Source organism: Chiloscyllium plagiosum, chromosome 3, assembly GCF_004010195.1.
Source record: "Chiloscyllium plagiosum isolate BGI_BamShark_2017 chromosome 3, ASM401019v2, whole genome shotgun sequence".
NCBI lineage: Eukaryota > Metazoa > Chordata > Chondrichthyes > Orectolobiformes > Hemiscylliidae > Chiloscyllium > Chiloscyllium plagiosum.
The window spans coordinates 54,776,749-54,791,976 of NC_057712.1; the positions used below are offsets into that span (position 1 = coordinate 54,776,749).

At 39.2% G+C, this 15,228-nt stretch overlaps 1 protein-coding gene across 4 annotated transcripts in view; it reads left to right on the forward strand.

The window, feature by feature from the left end:
* msra (methionine sulfoxide reductase A) overlaps window positions 1-15,228 on the forward strand; it is a 505,505-nt gene that overhangs the window by 35,130 nt on the left and 455,147 nt on the right. Inside the window, exon 1 of one of the 4 annotated variants that reach the window (XM_043682296.1) lies at window positions 7,761-7,949. The exons of the other annotated variants lie outside the window; for them this stretch is intronic. Coding sequence (XP_043538231.1) covers window positions 7,925-7,949 — 25 coding nt within the window. The 5' untranslated portion in view covers window positions 7,761-7,924. Of the gene's footprint in view, window positions 1-7,760; window positions 7,950-15,228 lie in introns of those variants that run through there. 4 annotated transcript variants of the gene reach the window in all.

Genomic DNA, 15,228 nt, shown 5'->3' on the forward strand with positions numbered 1-15,228 from the left:
CAAAATTTCATACCTATGTCAGATTATTGAAAATTTTTCCCTTTAGTTCCCTGTAACAATTTATTTATCTAGAGGACTGTAAACTTAACACTATGTACATGTAACTATAGACCACCTACTTTAACAGCATTTTTTTAAAGTTGAGATGAAACTACTGATCCTGTAGAAATTAATGAAGGACTATCTGTGTGATTTTTTTTTTAGAGGCATGCTCCATTTATGAAATGTGGGTATTGTATAAGAGTGACTGTGTAGGCAAAGGGCATGTAGTAGATGGCGTGCATCTCAGGATTTTCAAAAGGCTTTCAGAAGAGTATTGAACAGGTATTTTATAAAGGTTAAGAGATATGATATCAGACAATGTAGCAGATGGGTCAAAAGTTGGTTGACAAACAGGGAAGAAAACAGTTTGTGTTCATCGGACATTGGGTTTGATGATAGTAGAAGTTAAAGTTGGATCAATTTTTTGTTCTCTTTTTTTCTTTTTGTCTATTGATTAGTTTGTAATATATGAATATATACATATATGTGTCTATGAATATATAAGTTGAACTTGGCCTGAAAGATAAACAGTTTCTTTGTCCACAAATGCTGCAGACTTTATTGTTTATTTACATCATTTTCTGTTTATATCTAAAAATTAACAACTTCAACATTAAAAATTAAAACATTTTATAAAACACTTTAGGCATTTATATTAGTATTGTGCTCAATTCTGGGTTCAGTACTTTGTGGGAAAGATGTCAGTGCTTTGAGTGCTGGTGAGATTACAAAGAACACAGTGTGGAAACAGGTCCTTCGGCCCAATAAGTCCACATCGACCCTCCGAAGAGCAACCCACATTAACTAAACGTGCTGTCCAAAACTACTTCAGCATCACATATGCTCCAAAATGAGTCCATCCGCAGCTCCAGAGCCGTCATGCGGTCAAACAAGAGTGCAGCTGGACACACCTTCTGCATGTGAAGGAGTCAAGGACGTCAGCTGCATCCCGGAGCTCCCACATTGAGCAAGAGGAGCATAATACTGCTCTGAGAGCTCCTGCCATTTTTAATCATAAGCGTAACTTAGATAAATGAAAAAGGCAAGATAAGAATTTTTTTTACCAATCATACGATTAAAAAAAACGAAAAGCCTTACCTTATCAATGTACCGCAGAGTTTTTTTTGGTTAGAGGAGGAGGGCGGGTGGGAGACACCACATTTGTAGTGTCTCTGGTTCAGCTACTGCCCAAATATATTGGTTCACTCACTTTGCCAGAGTGCAGTTCGAGCGCTCCCACTCAGCTCCTCGCTCTCACTGCTTTTGCTGCTGTTGCAAATGAAACCACTGACGGTTGAGTTAAGTCCTTTTTAAGAGGGAACTTTACCTTCCTGGCAGCCCCTTGTTCCTCCCTCTCATCGCTCCCGCTGCTGCTGCAAATGAAGGTTGCTGATGCTGAAGTTAAGTCCTTTTAAAAGGGAAACTTAAGATTGACTCAAACAAGACTCTGGATATGGGCTTTCAGTTATGTGGAGGAAATTGGGTTGTTCTCTGAGCAGAGAAGGTTGAGAAGATCTAACAGAGTTGGTCAAAATCATTGGTATAAATAATTACAAATGCTTTCCAATGGCTGAAGGATTTGTAACTAAAAAGACAGATTCAAGGTGATGGGTACAAGAACCAGAAGCATATTGAATCATAAAATGGTTACAACCCAGAAAAAGAAACTAATTATATCTGTCAAGTAAAGAGATAATTCACTGAGACCCTCTTTCCACCTTGTTCCCTTGACCATGTGGAGTTATCGAGTTACAGCTTATGGAGAGCTCCTAAAAGAACTGACTTAGGGTGATGTGCTGTACAACCTCCTTTCGTTGCCATATTGTCCTATCGTTCCAGCTTCGAGCGTATTGCGCTGTTTTGGAGATCAAATCAATGTATATAAGTTTATTAGGAAAGATTGGAGATGCAGACTGGAAGTGCATCCAGAGGTGCTAACAAAACTGAAAATGATTTAAAACCATAAAATTAACACCAAGGAGAGAGACCCTACACAAACTGTTTTCTGTTTGCTGTAGTTCTGCTGTCTGTGTCAGTTTCTGGCATTGCAAAAGATAGTTTTGCATTTTGAGAAATTTTTGCTCTTGAATAGAAAAAGATGATTTCCTTTGGTTGGCAATATGGGACCGTTTTATGAATTAAAAATTTTCATGAAGGGAGTGAAGAGTCATAGAGATGGACAGCATGGAAACAGGCCCTTCGGTCCAACACGTCCATGCCGACCAGATATCCCAACCCAATCTAGTCCCACCTGCCAGCACCCGGCCCATATCCCTCCAAACCCTTCCTACTCATACCTATCCAAATGCCTCTTAAATGTTGCAATTGGACCAGCTTCCACCACTTCCTCTGGCAGCTCATTCCATACACATACCACCCTCTGTGTGAAAAAGTTGCCCCTTAGGTCTCTTTTATATCTTTCCCCTCTCACCCTAAACCTATGCATTCTAGTTCCCCAACCCCGGAGAAAAGACTTTGTCTATTTACCCTAATTATGCCCCTCATAATTTTGTAAACCTCTATATGGTCACTCCTCAGCCTCCGACACTGCAGGGAAAATAGCCCCAGCCTGTTCAGCCTCTCCCTGGCAACATCCTTGTAAATCGTTTCTGAACCCTTTCAAGTTTCACAACATCTTTCCAACAGGAAGGAGACCAGAATTGCGTGCAATATTCCAACAGTGGCCTAACCAATGCTCTGTACAGCGGCAACATGACCTCCCAACTCCTGTATTCAATACTCTGACCAGTAAAAGAAAGCATACCAAACACCTTCTTAACTATCCTATCTACCTGCGACTCCACTTTCAAGGAGCTATGAACCTTCACTCCAAGGTCTCATTGTTCAGCAACACTCCCTAGGACATTACCATTAAGTGTATAAGTCCTGCTAAGATTTGCTTTCCCAAAATGCAGCACCTCGCATTTATCGAATTAAACTCCATCTGCCACTTCTCAGCCCATTGGCCCATCTGGTCCAGATCCTGTTGTAATCTGAGGTATCCCTCTTCACTGTCCAATACACCTCTAATTTTGGTGTCATCTGCAAACTTACTAACTGTGCCTCTTATGCTCACATCCATGTAAATGACAAAAAGTAGAGGACCCAGCACCGATCCTTGTGGCACTCCACTGGTCACAGGCCTCCAGTCTGAAAAACAACCCGCTACCATCACCCTCTCTCTTCTACCTTTTGAGCCAGTTCTATATCCAAATGGCTAGTTCTCCCTGTATTCTGTGAGATCTACCTTGCTATCAGTCTCCCATGGGGAACCTTGTCGAATGCCTTACTGAAGTCCATATAGATCACATCTGCCGCTCTGCCCTCATCAATCCTCTTTGTTACTTCTTCAAAAAACTCAATCAAGTTTGTGAGACATAATTTTCCATGCACAAAGCCATGTTGACTATCCCTAATCAGTCCTTGCCTTTCCAAATACATGTACATCCTGTCCCTCAGGATTTCCTCCAACAACTTGCCCACTACCGACGTCAGGCTCACTAGTCTGAGGTTCCCTGGCTTGTCCTTACCTCCCTTCTTAAACAGTGGCACCACGTTAGCCAACCTCCATCTTCCAACACCTCACCTGTGACTATCGATAATACAAATATCTCAGCAAGAGGGCCAGCAATCACTTCTCTAGCTTCCCACAGAGTTCCAGGGTAAACCAGATCAGGTTGTGGGGATTTATTCACCTTTATGGATTCCGAGACGTCCAGCACTTCCTCCTCTGTTATCTGGACATTTTGCAAGATGTCACCATCTATTTCCCTACAGTCTATATCTTCCATATCCTTTTCCACAGTAAATACTGATGCAAAATGCTCATTTTGTATCTCCCCCATTTTCTGTGGCTCCACACAAAGGCCACCTTGCTGATCTTTGAGGGGCCCTATTTTCTCCCTAGTTACCCTTTTGTCCTTAATGTATTTGTAAAAATCCTTTGGATTCTCCTTAATTCTATTTGCCAAAGCTATCTCATGTCCTCTTTTTGCCCTCCTGGTTTCTCTCTTAAGTATATTCCTACTGCCTTTGTACTCTTCTGAGGATTCACTCAATCTATCCTGTCTATACCTTACGTATGCTCCTTTCTTTTTCTTAACCAAACCCTCAATTTCTTTAGTCATTCAGCATTCCCTATATCTACCAGCCTTTCCTTTCACCCTAACAGGAATATACTTTCTCTGGATTCTCGTTATGTCATTTCTGAAGGCTTCCCAATTTCCAGCCATCCCTTTACCTGCGAACATCTGCCCCCAGTCAGCCTTTGAAAGTTCTTCCCTAATACCGTCAAAATTAGCCTTTCTCCAATTTCGAACTTCAACTTTTAGATCTGGTCTATCCTTTTCCATCACTATTTTAAATCTAATAGAATTATGGTTGCTGTCCCCAAAGTGCTCCCCCACTGATACCTCAGTCACCTGCCCTGCCTTATTTCCCAAGAGTAGGGTCAAGTTTTGCACCTTCTGTAGTAGGTACATCCACATACTGAATCAGAAAATTGTCCTCTCCATCTAAACCCTTAACACTATGGCAGTCCCAGTCTATGTTTGGAAAGTTAAAATCCCCTACCATAACCACCCTATTATTTGTACAGATAGCTGAGATCTCCTTACAAGTTTGTTTCTTAATTTCCCTCTGACTATTAGGGGGTCTATAATACAATCCCAATAAGGTGATCATCTCTTTCTTATTTCTCAGTTCCACTCAAATAACTTCCCTGGATGTATTTCCAGGAATATCCTCCCTCAGCACAGCTGTAATGCTATCCCTTATCAAGAACGCCACTCCCCCTTCTCTCAGGAGAATTGTTTTTATGCAGAGAGCTATAATAGCATGGAGCATGTTCCCACATGCTGAAAGCAGGGCAGTGGGAAACATTTTGGATTGCTCCAGCAAAGAGATGGCAGTGACATGAAGGTCTCTGCTATTGTTTCCTGTGATTTGAACGGTTACAAAGGGAAATTCATTGAGAATAAAATTCAGTTTTTGATATAACTGTTGATAGCTAGTACTAGCAAATTAACCTTCAAGTATTTATTCAATTCCCTTTGAATGTTAATGTTGAATCTGCCTGTTCAGAGTCACTACTTGGATGTTTTATGTAGACCCATAGAGATGTACAGTACGGAAACAGACCCTTTGGTCCAACCGTCCATGCCAACCAGATATCCCAACTCAATCTAGTCCCACCTGCCAGCAGGCGGACTATATCCCTCCAAACCCTTCCTATTCATATACCAATCCAGATGCCTTTTAAATGTTGCAATTGTAACAATCTCGACGACTTCCTCTGGCAGCTCATTCCATACCCGTACCACCCTCTACGTGAAATAGTTGCTCCTTATGTCCCTTTTATATCTTTCCTCTCTCACTCTAAACCTATGCCCTCTAGTTCTGGACTCCCCCAACCCAGGGAAAAGACTTTGATTATTTGTTGTGGTTCTGTTCGCCGAGCTGGGAATTTGTGTTGCAGACGTTTCGTCCCATGTCTCGGTGACATCCTCAGTGCTTAGGAGCCTCCTGTGAAGCGCTTCTGTGATCTTTTCTCCGATTCTGAAAGATCACAGAAGCGCTTCACAGGAGGCTCCCAAGCGCTGAGGATGTCACCTAGACAGGGGATGAAACGTCTGCAACACAACTTCCCAGCTCGGCGAACAGAACCACAACAACGAGCACCCGAGCTACAAATCTTCTCACAAACTTTGAACTTTGTTTATTTATCCTATCCATGCCCTTCATAATTTTGTAAGCCTCTATATGGTCACCCCTCAGCCTCTGACACTCCAGTGAAAAGAGCTCCAGCCTATTGAACCTCTCCCTATAGCTCAAATCCTCCAACCCTGGCAACATCCTTGTAAATCTTTTCTGAACCCTTTCAAATTTCACAACATCTTTACGATAGGAAGGAGACCAGAATTGCACGCAATATTCCAACAGTTGCCTGATGAAGTTGACTTTTATCAACATTGCTTAGACCCCTGCTTAAAGTAATGTTATCTAAGGAAAACAACAATCAAGAAAAAGAATAGTGGGGGCTGTAAGATTACTCAGGTAATTGAAATATTGTTTAATTGGCTTGTGCTAGAGAGAAATATCTGTTCGGAAACTAAAGTGTGCAGTTCCCCAATAGGAACATTCATGGAAGGAATGGGGTTGATGGGTTGCATTAGATTTTCTTGTTTCGCAATTTCATTTTTGGAAAATAAAATTGGCTTTAGTGAAAGGTTCTGCAAAGTGACCCAGATTTTTTTAAAAATGGAAATGTGGTTTATTTTGTGTGCTTAAATTTCTGAATGAGGAATTCTGTTTGTTTTAAAACCATATATTCTAAAATATTAAACTTTATTTTCTGAACCAGAATGAGACAAAATGTTTTTTGTTCTGCGTTTGGTTTGACTTTTTCTTATGTTGCTAATACAAGAACATCAGGTTAGAAACAGCCACAAACGTTTTGATTTGTTATTTCTGTCCACAGTAGAGAAGTTTCTTTGGTATCTTCAAATAACTTGAACAGATGCTCTTGTACACAAATGTACTTCGGCAGTAGGTTCTCTGAGTTGGTACAGTGGCTGCCCATTATAGTGTAGAGGCTGCTGTGTTTAGCTGTTACTACAGTTTGTATACTCTAGTATCAACTGTCTCTGTATTATGCCCTAACCAGAAACAAAGGTCTGTTATAAATCATAAAAATTTGAATTTATGACCAGTTTTACTGGTTAATTATATTTGTGTTTTGATTTGATATTATGTGTATATTTTAATTTAAATTAAAATGCTTAGCAGGTAGTATAATCTAAGTGAGTAATACAGTTGCTGAAAGTTTAATTCACCAGAATATTGATAACCTTTTACAGGTTGATGGGAGATGCATAATTAAGTAAGTCAATGTTAAAACCAGTTGTAATAATGCTGGAGGTAGGTCCTGATACATTGATCATTACAGTTCTGTGTGCAAAGAGTTTGGTAATATGCATGGGCTCTTTTATGAAATAAACGTGAGAGATTTGCCACTCTGAAATCACCTGGTATTCTTTGCGAATAGAAACTGGAGCTGGTATTAAGGAGTCTACCGACAGGTTGGCCACCACCAAAGTCCTCCAAGCTGCAGGTGGTGCTTGTGTCACATGTGGACACTTCCAGTGAGGTAGAGGGAGAGAAAGAGAGGGAAGGAGAATGTGAGAGTTCTTTGCATTCTCTACAGTGCTTGTGAACTCTTTCTTTAATAAACTTTTAGTGGCATGTTATTGCACAGCAGATCAGTATGAAAAAAAAAGATTGCAGCGTGTGAGGAAGTTGGCAGCTGCAGAATTGAATTCTGCCAGAATCCGGTGGCAGTTCGGTTGATCTTGTTTGTTTTGCGAAACGATCCAGGAAGGTACCTTTTGGGAGCTGGATTAGACAGATTGGCACTGGCTGGAGTGTTGCCAGAGATGCTTGGGATGGATGCCATGCTGAGAGAGTGCAAAGAAAAGCAGGCAATACTTGGCATAGCTGAATTGAAACAGTCTCCTTTGTTTGCTGGCTGTTGTTGTATTTCTCCTCCTTCCATTTCCGCCCCCCTCCCCGGCAATACCACCAATCCCCCTCCTACCCCCCCCCCCCCACTCTTCCACAACCCCCTTGCAAAGGAGTAAAATGCCATGGGGCAAAATACAGCTACAGGACTTAAAATTTGAACTTTTGTTTTCACAGGCTTGGGAAATGACTGGTTAGCCTGACTATTTAATTGTGACTAACTGTCTATTTATAACAGTTGTTGAAGGAGAATGTATGATCTTTTGCTATACAGATTGATTTTAAAAAAAAACTATTGACTGCATTGCATTCATGGAGGCAGGTCAGACAGCTTGGATGGATTTCAGAGCGGCTGCATGAAAAGATGGCAATGGATTATTACAGTCAGGGTAAAAAAAGGAATTTCTTCTGCTTGGCATGGCTTCTGAGCTCAAAAGTATACTAGCAACAATTGAAATGACTATGCCCGGCTGTTGTAAACATTTATCCACGTCAAAAATTCCGACAATGCATTTTGCTTTTTCCTTTGATGTGGAATGCGGATAGCTTTGAAATTGACTGTGCACAGTGTTTTCTCCATCGGAATTTGACTTAATTTGCTTAAGAAAACCTTGTGACAAAGTGTTTTTTTAAAAACATGTTTTTGTACTGCATTGGTGGCTGAAATGTTTGGTTGGAGATGTGGCTTCCTTTTTTCAGTGGGGTTTTACAAAACTCTTTTAGGCCTGTAGTCAAATTTATAAATGATAATAAACGTTCTTCCCTTAATTTTTTATTGTTCTCATAACCTCACCATTTTCAGTCCGAATTAGCAGTTCGCTCTGAGTGATATAGTTGAAATAGGTCAAAATCACTGTTTGACCTTGAATTTAATTAGGTAGATTGTTTTTAAAAAGGGTTATAGGATCTTTAAGTTGAAGGTCATAAGCAATTTTACAAAAGCTTTTGAAATTTAAAATGAGTCTTGAATATTTAACATTGTACAAATCTCAGGCGAATCCTTTGGAGTTGAGATTTTATTGAAAACCAATCCTTTTTAACTTTGATAGTTTTTAAAATTAATCCTTCTTCTGTGCTCATTGGCTACTTCTTAGGGTCCTGTTGACTATTTTCAGAAACCAATGGCTTTGAATGTATTTCAGAAACATGATCATTATGCAGCAATTTAAATGGTTAATTTTTTGGAACTATTTCGGCTTATCTTGCTTGCCATGTGTCAAAACCCATTTTGTAAACTTCTGTCAGCAACATGATGTCATGGATGTGTTCATGTTATCAATGAGCATTAGCTTCTGCATTTGAGAGTGAAATGTACACAATCAAATTATAGAAACTTGATAAAGGGGATCAGGTGTGACTTAGCTCAACTTTTTAATCCTTATATAAAACTTTTTTTAATGCATAAACAGTTTAAAATTGAAATGGGATTTGGAATTATAGTGTTTAATTAATCTAAGTAACAATAATTTTACAGGATCCTTTGGTCTTGCAGCATAAAGTACATTATTCCATTGCCATGTCTAATTTAACAGATCATTGAGGGGATGGTCCTTGAATACTAATTCTTTCTATCAATTTGATGTATTTATGGTAACAAAATGTATACACAACTTTTAAATCTGATGATTTACTATAAATTGTCATTCTGTTAAATCAAACACTCTTTGTGATAATTGTGGTAGTGTAATACAGGATTTGAGTTGCAAAAGTGCCGTATAGTGGAGCTGGTGTAACGAATGGTTCATTGAATTCAGCATAGCATAGAAGAACATTTTGGCAACTCTATAGGTATTTTTAGTCAGGTAACTTTTTTTATTAACCAGATAATCTTTGATAAATAAATTAGGAATATTGTTGAATTACAAATGATCCAAACTTCCCAGCCTTTAAAGGCACTAGTGCATGTAGAATGGGAATTTCTCACTTGATGCATATTCTATTAATTATTAATGATGGTTCTTATTTAATAAGCTGTGATGCATATTAGCTTTATGAAAACCATCCCCTTTTTTGTGCTGTATAGCATATTAAGTACTGTTGAATATATTCTGCATATAAACGTCCAGTGCAGGACAACAACTGTTTAGGCTTTTATTTGAGATTTTCCTCACAAATGTAGCATTTTTGATTTTACAAGCTGCAGGCTATGGTGTAAACAGGGTGGTACCGTGCTCTTCAAGGTGTCCAAGATTCACAACCAGACGCTTTCTATGGATGTTTCAGCAGCCATGCTGCCCAGTGACAATGCAAACTTTCTTGTTAGAAGCAGTGATTGAGATTTCTTGGTCACTCAGCTCTTCCTGCCAAAAATAGTCCACTTTTGTGCCTAATGAAAACTTTCTAAAATTGATGATCATTGCAGTTGATCATGTTCCAGCCTCTACATGTGGTGGCAGTGTTATGTTTTTGGATGAGTAATCCAGATATTTGTACTAATGATTCTAACATTAATTCAAATATGACCATAACGGTCACAATTTCCCAGTGGAGAATTTAAATTCAGTTAATGAATCAAAGCCTGGAATAAAAAGCCAGTGTTATCAAATAGGCATTGTACACTACCATTCTGGATGTAGGTTTGCTCGCTGAGCTGGAAGGTACATTTTCAGACGTTTTGTCACCATGCTAGGCAATATCTTTAGTAAGCTCCCAGACGAAGCTGGAGGCTCACTGAAGATATTACCTAGTATGGTGACAAAACGTCTGAAAATGAACCTTCCAGCTCAGCGAGCAAACCTACATCCAGAATCTCAACCTGAGGTACAAATCTTCTCAAAACTCGCTAGCTACCATTTTGATGTTAAAAATCAATAATGTACCTAAAGGGAAGGAAATTTTGCATCCTCACTTGGTCTGGCCTATATGTGCTTCCAGATGCACAGCATTGTGTTTGTTTCTTAACTTCTTACTGAAATGTTCAAGCATGATCCTCTGTTAAATTTACTGCTACCTTCTGAGGTTAGTTGGGATAAGAAAGAAATGTCTTCATTGGCAGTGACACTCTCATGGGAGTGAATTAAAAAAAAAGTTAATTCTGAAGTACCTTCATAAAAACTGGAAATAAAGACCGAGGCCTTCCTGGCTATTAAAGGTGTAATCAGTGCGTAAGTAAAATGGTTTTATGCTCCCTCAAATGTCACATTCCTATCACTTACTTGGTATGTGGTAGTGAAAATACAATTGAGAATTTTGTCAAATATTGTATTAATATTGTATAGCTGTTTCCAGAGATAGAATTGTAGTTAGTACATCAGAAATAAGAAAAGAGTAATCCATCTGACCATTTGAATCTGCTCCAGTAGTATTCAGCTCAATGTCGCCCATTCCCTTTATCAAAAATCTCTCAGTCTCACTCATATGAATATACTGAATATGGAGCATCCATAATTATCTGGGGTCTGCAGTGCTCAAAACGTACAACCCTTTGAGTAAAGAAATTACTCCTCGTCTCAGTTTTAAATGGTTCACCCCTCCTTTTAAGGTTGTTTCATAGATTTCGTTGCCAGGGAAAACAACATCTCAATGTCCACACACAAGCTGAATAAAGTGGAGACTCAAGCATGGCATAATTATGTCACCTTTTAATTATGGAGCTTTTTAAAAGTTTAAAATAAACTGTGTATAAGGAAAGTTAGAATCTTGACAAACAAGGAGACATTATGCAAGGTGAGTAAAAGCGTTGTATAAGACTTAGAAATGCAAGGATATTTTGAGAAGGCAAGTCCAGTTTGAGTCCTGATACTTTCTAAACCATATCCTTCACTGAAGTTATTTTAAGCAGTTGTTCCACATTTATATTCAAATGTAAAAATGGCTGCAAATATTTTATTTACTATCTCTGCTCAAGGATGATTGTATAGTGGTTTTATCCAACTTTAAAAATTTCCTTTGAACGATTTGACAACTGCTTTTTACAAATATTTTTCTGTCATTCGCTATTCCAACTTGTAATCAGTTCTAATACTTGCTCATTCAGCATGCGTTGGGGTTTTTATAAATTCATTTTGTGGGATGTGGACATCGCTGGTTGGCCAGCATTTATTGCCCACCCCTAGTTACCCTTGAGAAAGTGGTGGTGAGTTGCCTTCTTGAACCGCTGCAGTCCACCTGCTGTGAGTTGACCCGCAATGCTATTTGGGAGGGAATTCCAGATTTTGACCCAGTGACCGTAAAGCAATGGCAATATATTTTCAAGTCAGGATGGTGAGCAGCTTGGAGGGGAACTTGAAAGTTGTGATGTTCCCATACATCTGTTGCCCTTGTCCTTTTAGATGAAAGTGGTCGTGGGTTTGGAAGGTGTTGTCTGAGGATCTTTGATGAATTTTTGCAGTGCATCTTGTAGATAGTACACACTGCTGCTAATGAGCGTCGTTGATGAAGGGAGTGGATACTTGTGGATGTAGTGCCAGTCAGGCGGACTGCTTTGTCATGGATGGTGTCAAGCGTTTTGAGTATTGTTGGGGCTGCTTTCATCCAGGCAAGTGGGGAGTATTCCATCATACTCCTGACTTGTGCCTTGTAGATGATAGGCAGACTTTAAGGAGTCGGGAGGTGGGTTGTTTGCTGTAGTATTTGTAGTCTCTGACTTCCTCTTCTAGCCACTGTGTTTATGTGGTGAGTCCATCTGAGTTTTTGGTCATTGATAACCCCTAGGATGTTGATAGTGAGGCATTCAATGATGGTAACTGTTGAATATCAAGGGATTGTGGTTAGATTGTCTCTTATTGGTGATGGTCATATTTGTGTGGTTCACATGTTACTTGCCACTTGTCAATCCAAGCCTGGATATTGTCCAGATCTTGTTGCATTTGAACATGGGGTGTAAAAAGACTCCCAAATTTCCTGTCTGGATAATCATAGAATCATAGAGCAAGGTAACCCTTGGTCCAACCAATCCATGCCAACATATTCCCAAACTAAACTTGACCCACTTGCCTGCTCCTGACCCACATCCCTGCAAACCTTTCCTATTCATATACTTATCCAAATGTCTTTCAAAATGCAGTTATACCCACATCTACCACTTCCTCAGGAAGTTGATTCCATACACAAACCACCCAAACAATTGCCCCTCATGTCTTTTAAATCTCTCTCCTCTCACCTTAAAATATGCTTCCTGGTCTTGAAATTCCCCCAGTCTAGGGAAAAGACAACTACTATTAACTCTATCTATACCCCTTATTATCTTATAAATACCTATAACGTCTTTAAATTTGCTTGACAGATGGCTTTCTTACCTTCAAAGTTTCTATGTTCATGTAAAGCCATTAAGTTTTTTCAAGTCCCTAATCCTATCCTTCTACTCCAAGGAGTAAAGTCCCTGGGGAACCTATTACTCAACCAGTTAAGTTCAGGAATCTGCCTCAGGAACCTCCTTTAAACTCAATTCAATAATTTTACAGCTTCCCTGAAACATGTTGGCAAAAACTGAATGTGACTTCCTGATGTGACTTCTCAAAGGTTAGCGGCAAAATCAGCCATTGTAGACAATGGAGATTCTTGATGTTTCACGTCACTGGGAATTGGCCAAATTATGTGCTCTAGACAGCATTTCAGGAAACTGGTACATAATAAGAATAGAATCTTATTTTATGGAAATCTAAAGAGCTGGAAAGTGTGCTTTGACAGCAGTCTTCAGTTTAGTATGGACAGTGTTATCAATTATTATTCCAAGGATCAACAAAACATTTGAAGATTTTTTTTCGCAAACGTGTTTCAGCTGTATATATAAATTCAAAACAAAGGTGGAACATGTGTTGTACTTTTCAATGTGGGGTGAACAGGTCCAAGTGTGACTTGTTGAGCCTCACTGTGGAATTTTGGTGGGCTCCAAATGGCAGAAGCAACACTCATTTGGGAGCTTCTCAATTTTAGGGTGACACTTAATGAGCTACCGAATGAGCTACAGTTCTTCAGCATATTAAATGGGTCGTTGGCGTCAGTATTGTTTACTGCTGAAGAAAAGGTCTGAAATTATGAAATGGTTGCTGTATCTACAGGAGAGCAAGAGTTGCTCTGTTTTCAGGAGTACAGCTGTAATAGAATTCTAGCTATGCAAAGTCAGTCAGAAAAAAAAACAAGACAATCAATATTGTTGATTTGTATGCTGCAGAACATGAGGGATCCCTATCTGGGGATAATGTCAGGCTGGTGAGCACCAGCTTCACAAATCATTGCATGGTGTTTGCAGGAAAAAGGTTTAATGACGACAGCAGGTAAATCAAAGTAGTGAAAGCCATTAACATGTTTCCAAGAGTACACTTTAGTCAACTGACTTTTTATCAAACTGTTATGATATTTGAATAGCTTTGTCAGACTATATTAGAGGACGCAATCAAACAAGACACCAAATCCATCCTTTTGATATGTTAGTGGTGTGTCCCGGAATCATACATCAATGTTTATTGCAATGTTAGCAGAAAAGCACCTTGACTTATAGGAGCTATGCTGTTCTGTCTATCTGCCCAAACGTATTTAGAGAATAAAAATTGTGAGCTACTGGTGAAGTTTGCCATTTGCAATCATGTTATTATGGTGATAACTGACTTGGCTCAAGGAAGGGCAGGAGTTTGTGTTTAAATATTCCTGGGTACCAGGTGTTAGGAAGAGGCAGAAAAGGAAGTAATGGTGACAGTGTGGTTCAGAAGAGCATCACAGTACTGGAGGAAGTGGAGGTCCCAGAGGGATCAAGGATAGAATCAATTTGAGAAGAGCTAAGGGACAAAAAGGGTATGAATACAGTGCTCAGTGTAGTCTACAGACCACTAATTACTCTGCAGGAAAATTGCAAAGAAATACGTACATTTTTAAGTTGTGTTTAATTATCCAACTATGGATTGGGATTGTGCTAGTGTAAAGGGCAAAGTGGGGCAAACATTCTATTAGATATTTTCTAATCAACCTCTTCAGAGATATTATTACATGCCTGTGCAGTAGATGGACTTGAATTTTTAAAAGATATTTATTTATGACAGGAATCAAATAGAAAACATGAAAGAGAACCAAGCTGTATACAAAAGACTCAGAAGGGAGGTGAAACAGTAAGTAAGAGAAGTGAAAGGGAATTATAAGAAAACATTGGCAGCCAAAATCCCAAAGTCTTTTATTGGCATGTACACAGTAAAATGGTTGTATAAGGAGGAAGAGGGTCAAAAAGGGACCAAAAAGTGGATTTAAGCATGTAACAGAGGTATTGTTGAGGTGTTAGATGAATACTTTGTATCTATCTTTACCTACAAGGCAGGTACTACTCAGACCATGTTAACAGAGGAAGAAACTATTATCAGAAAGGTTTAAAATGAATAAGGAAGAGCTACTGGAAAAGCTGTAGTAAAGCTGTAGCAGTAAAGTTGAAAAGGCAATATGAACAGATGAGATGCATCCAAGGATTTTGAAGGAACTGAGAATAGCAATTGTGGAGGCACTAACTATGATCTTTCAGTCTTCCTGAAACTTAGGGGAGGTTGGTTAGACTGGAAAATTGCAAACATTACACCTTGTTCGAAAAATGTTGTAAGGGTAAGCCGAGCAATTGCAGGTCAATTGTTTAACTTTCTTGGTGGAGAAGCATCTAGAAACAATTATTTGGGTTGGAATTGATAGTCTCTTAAAATGTGTGGTTTGATTAGGAAGATCTAGTATGGATTTCTTAAGACAATATTAATTTGC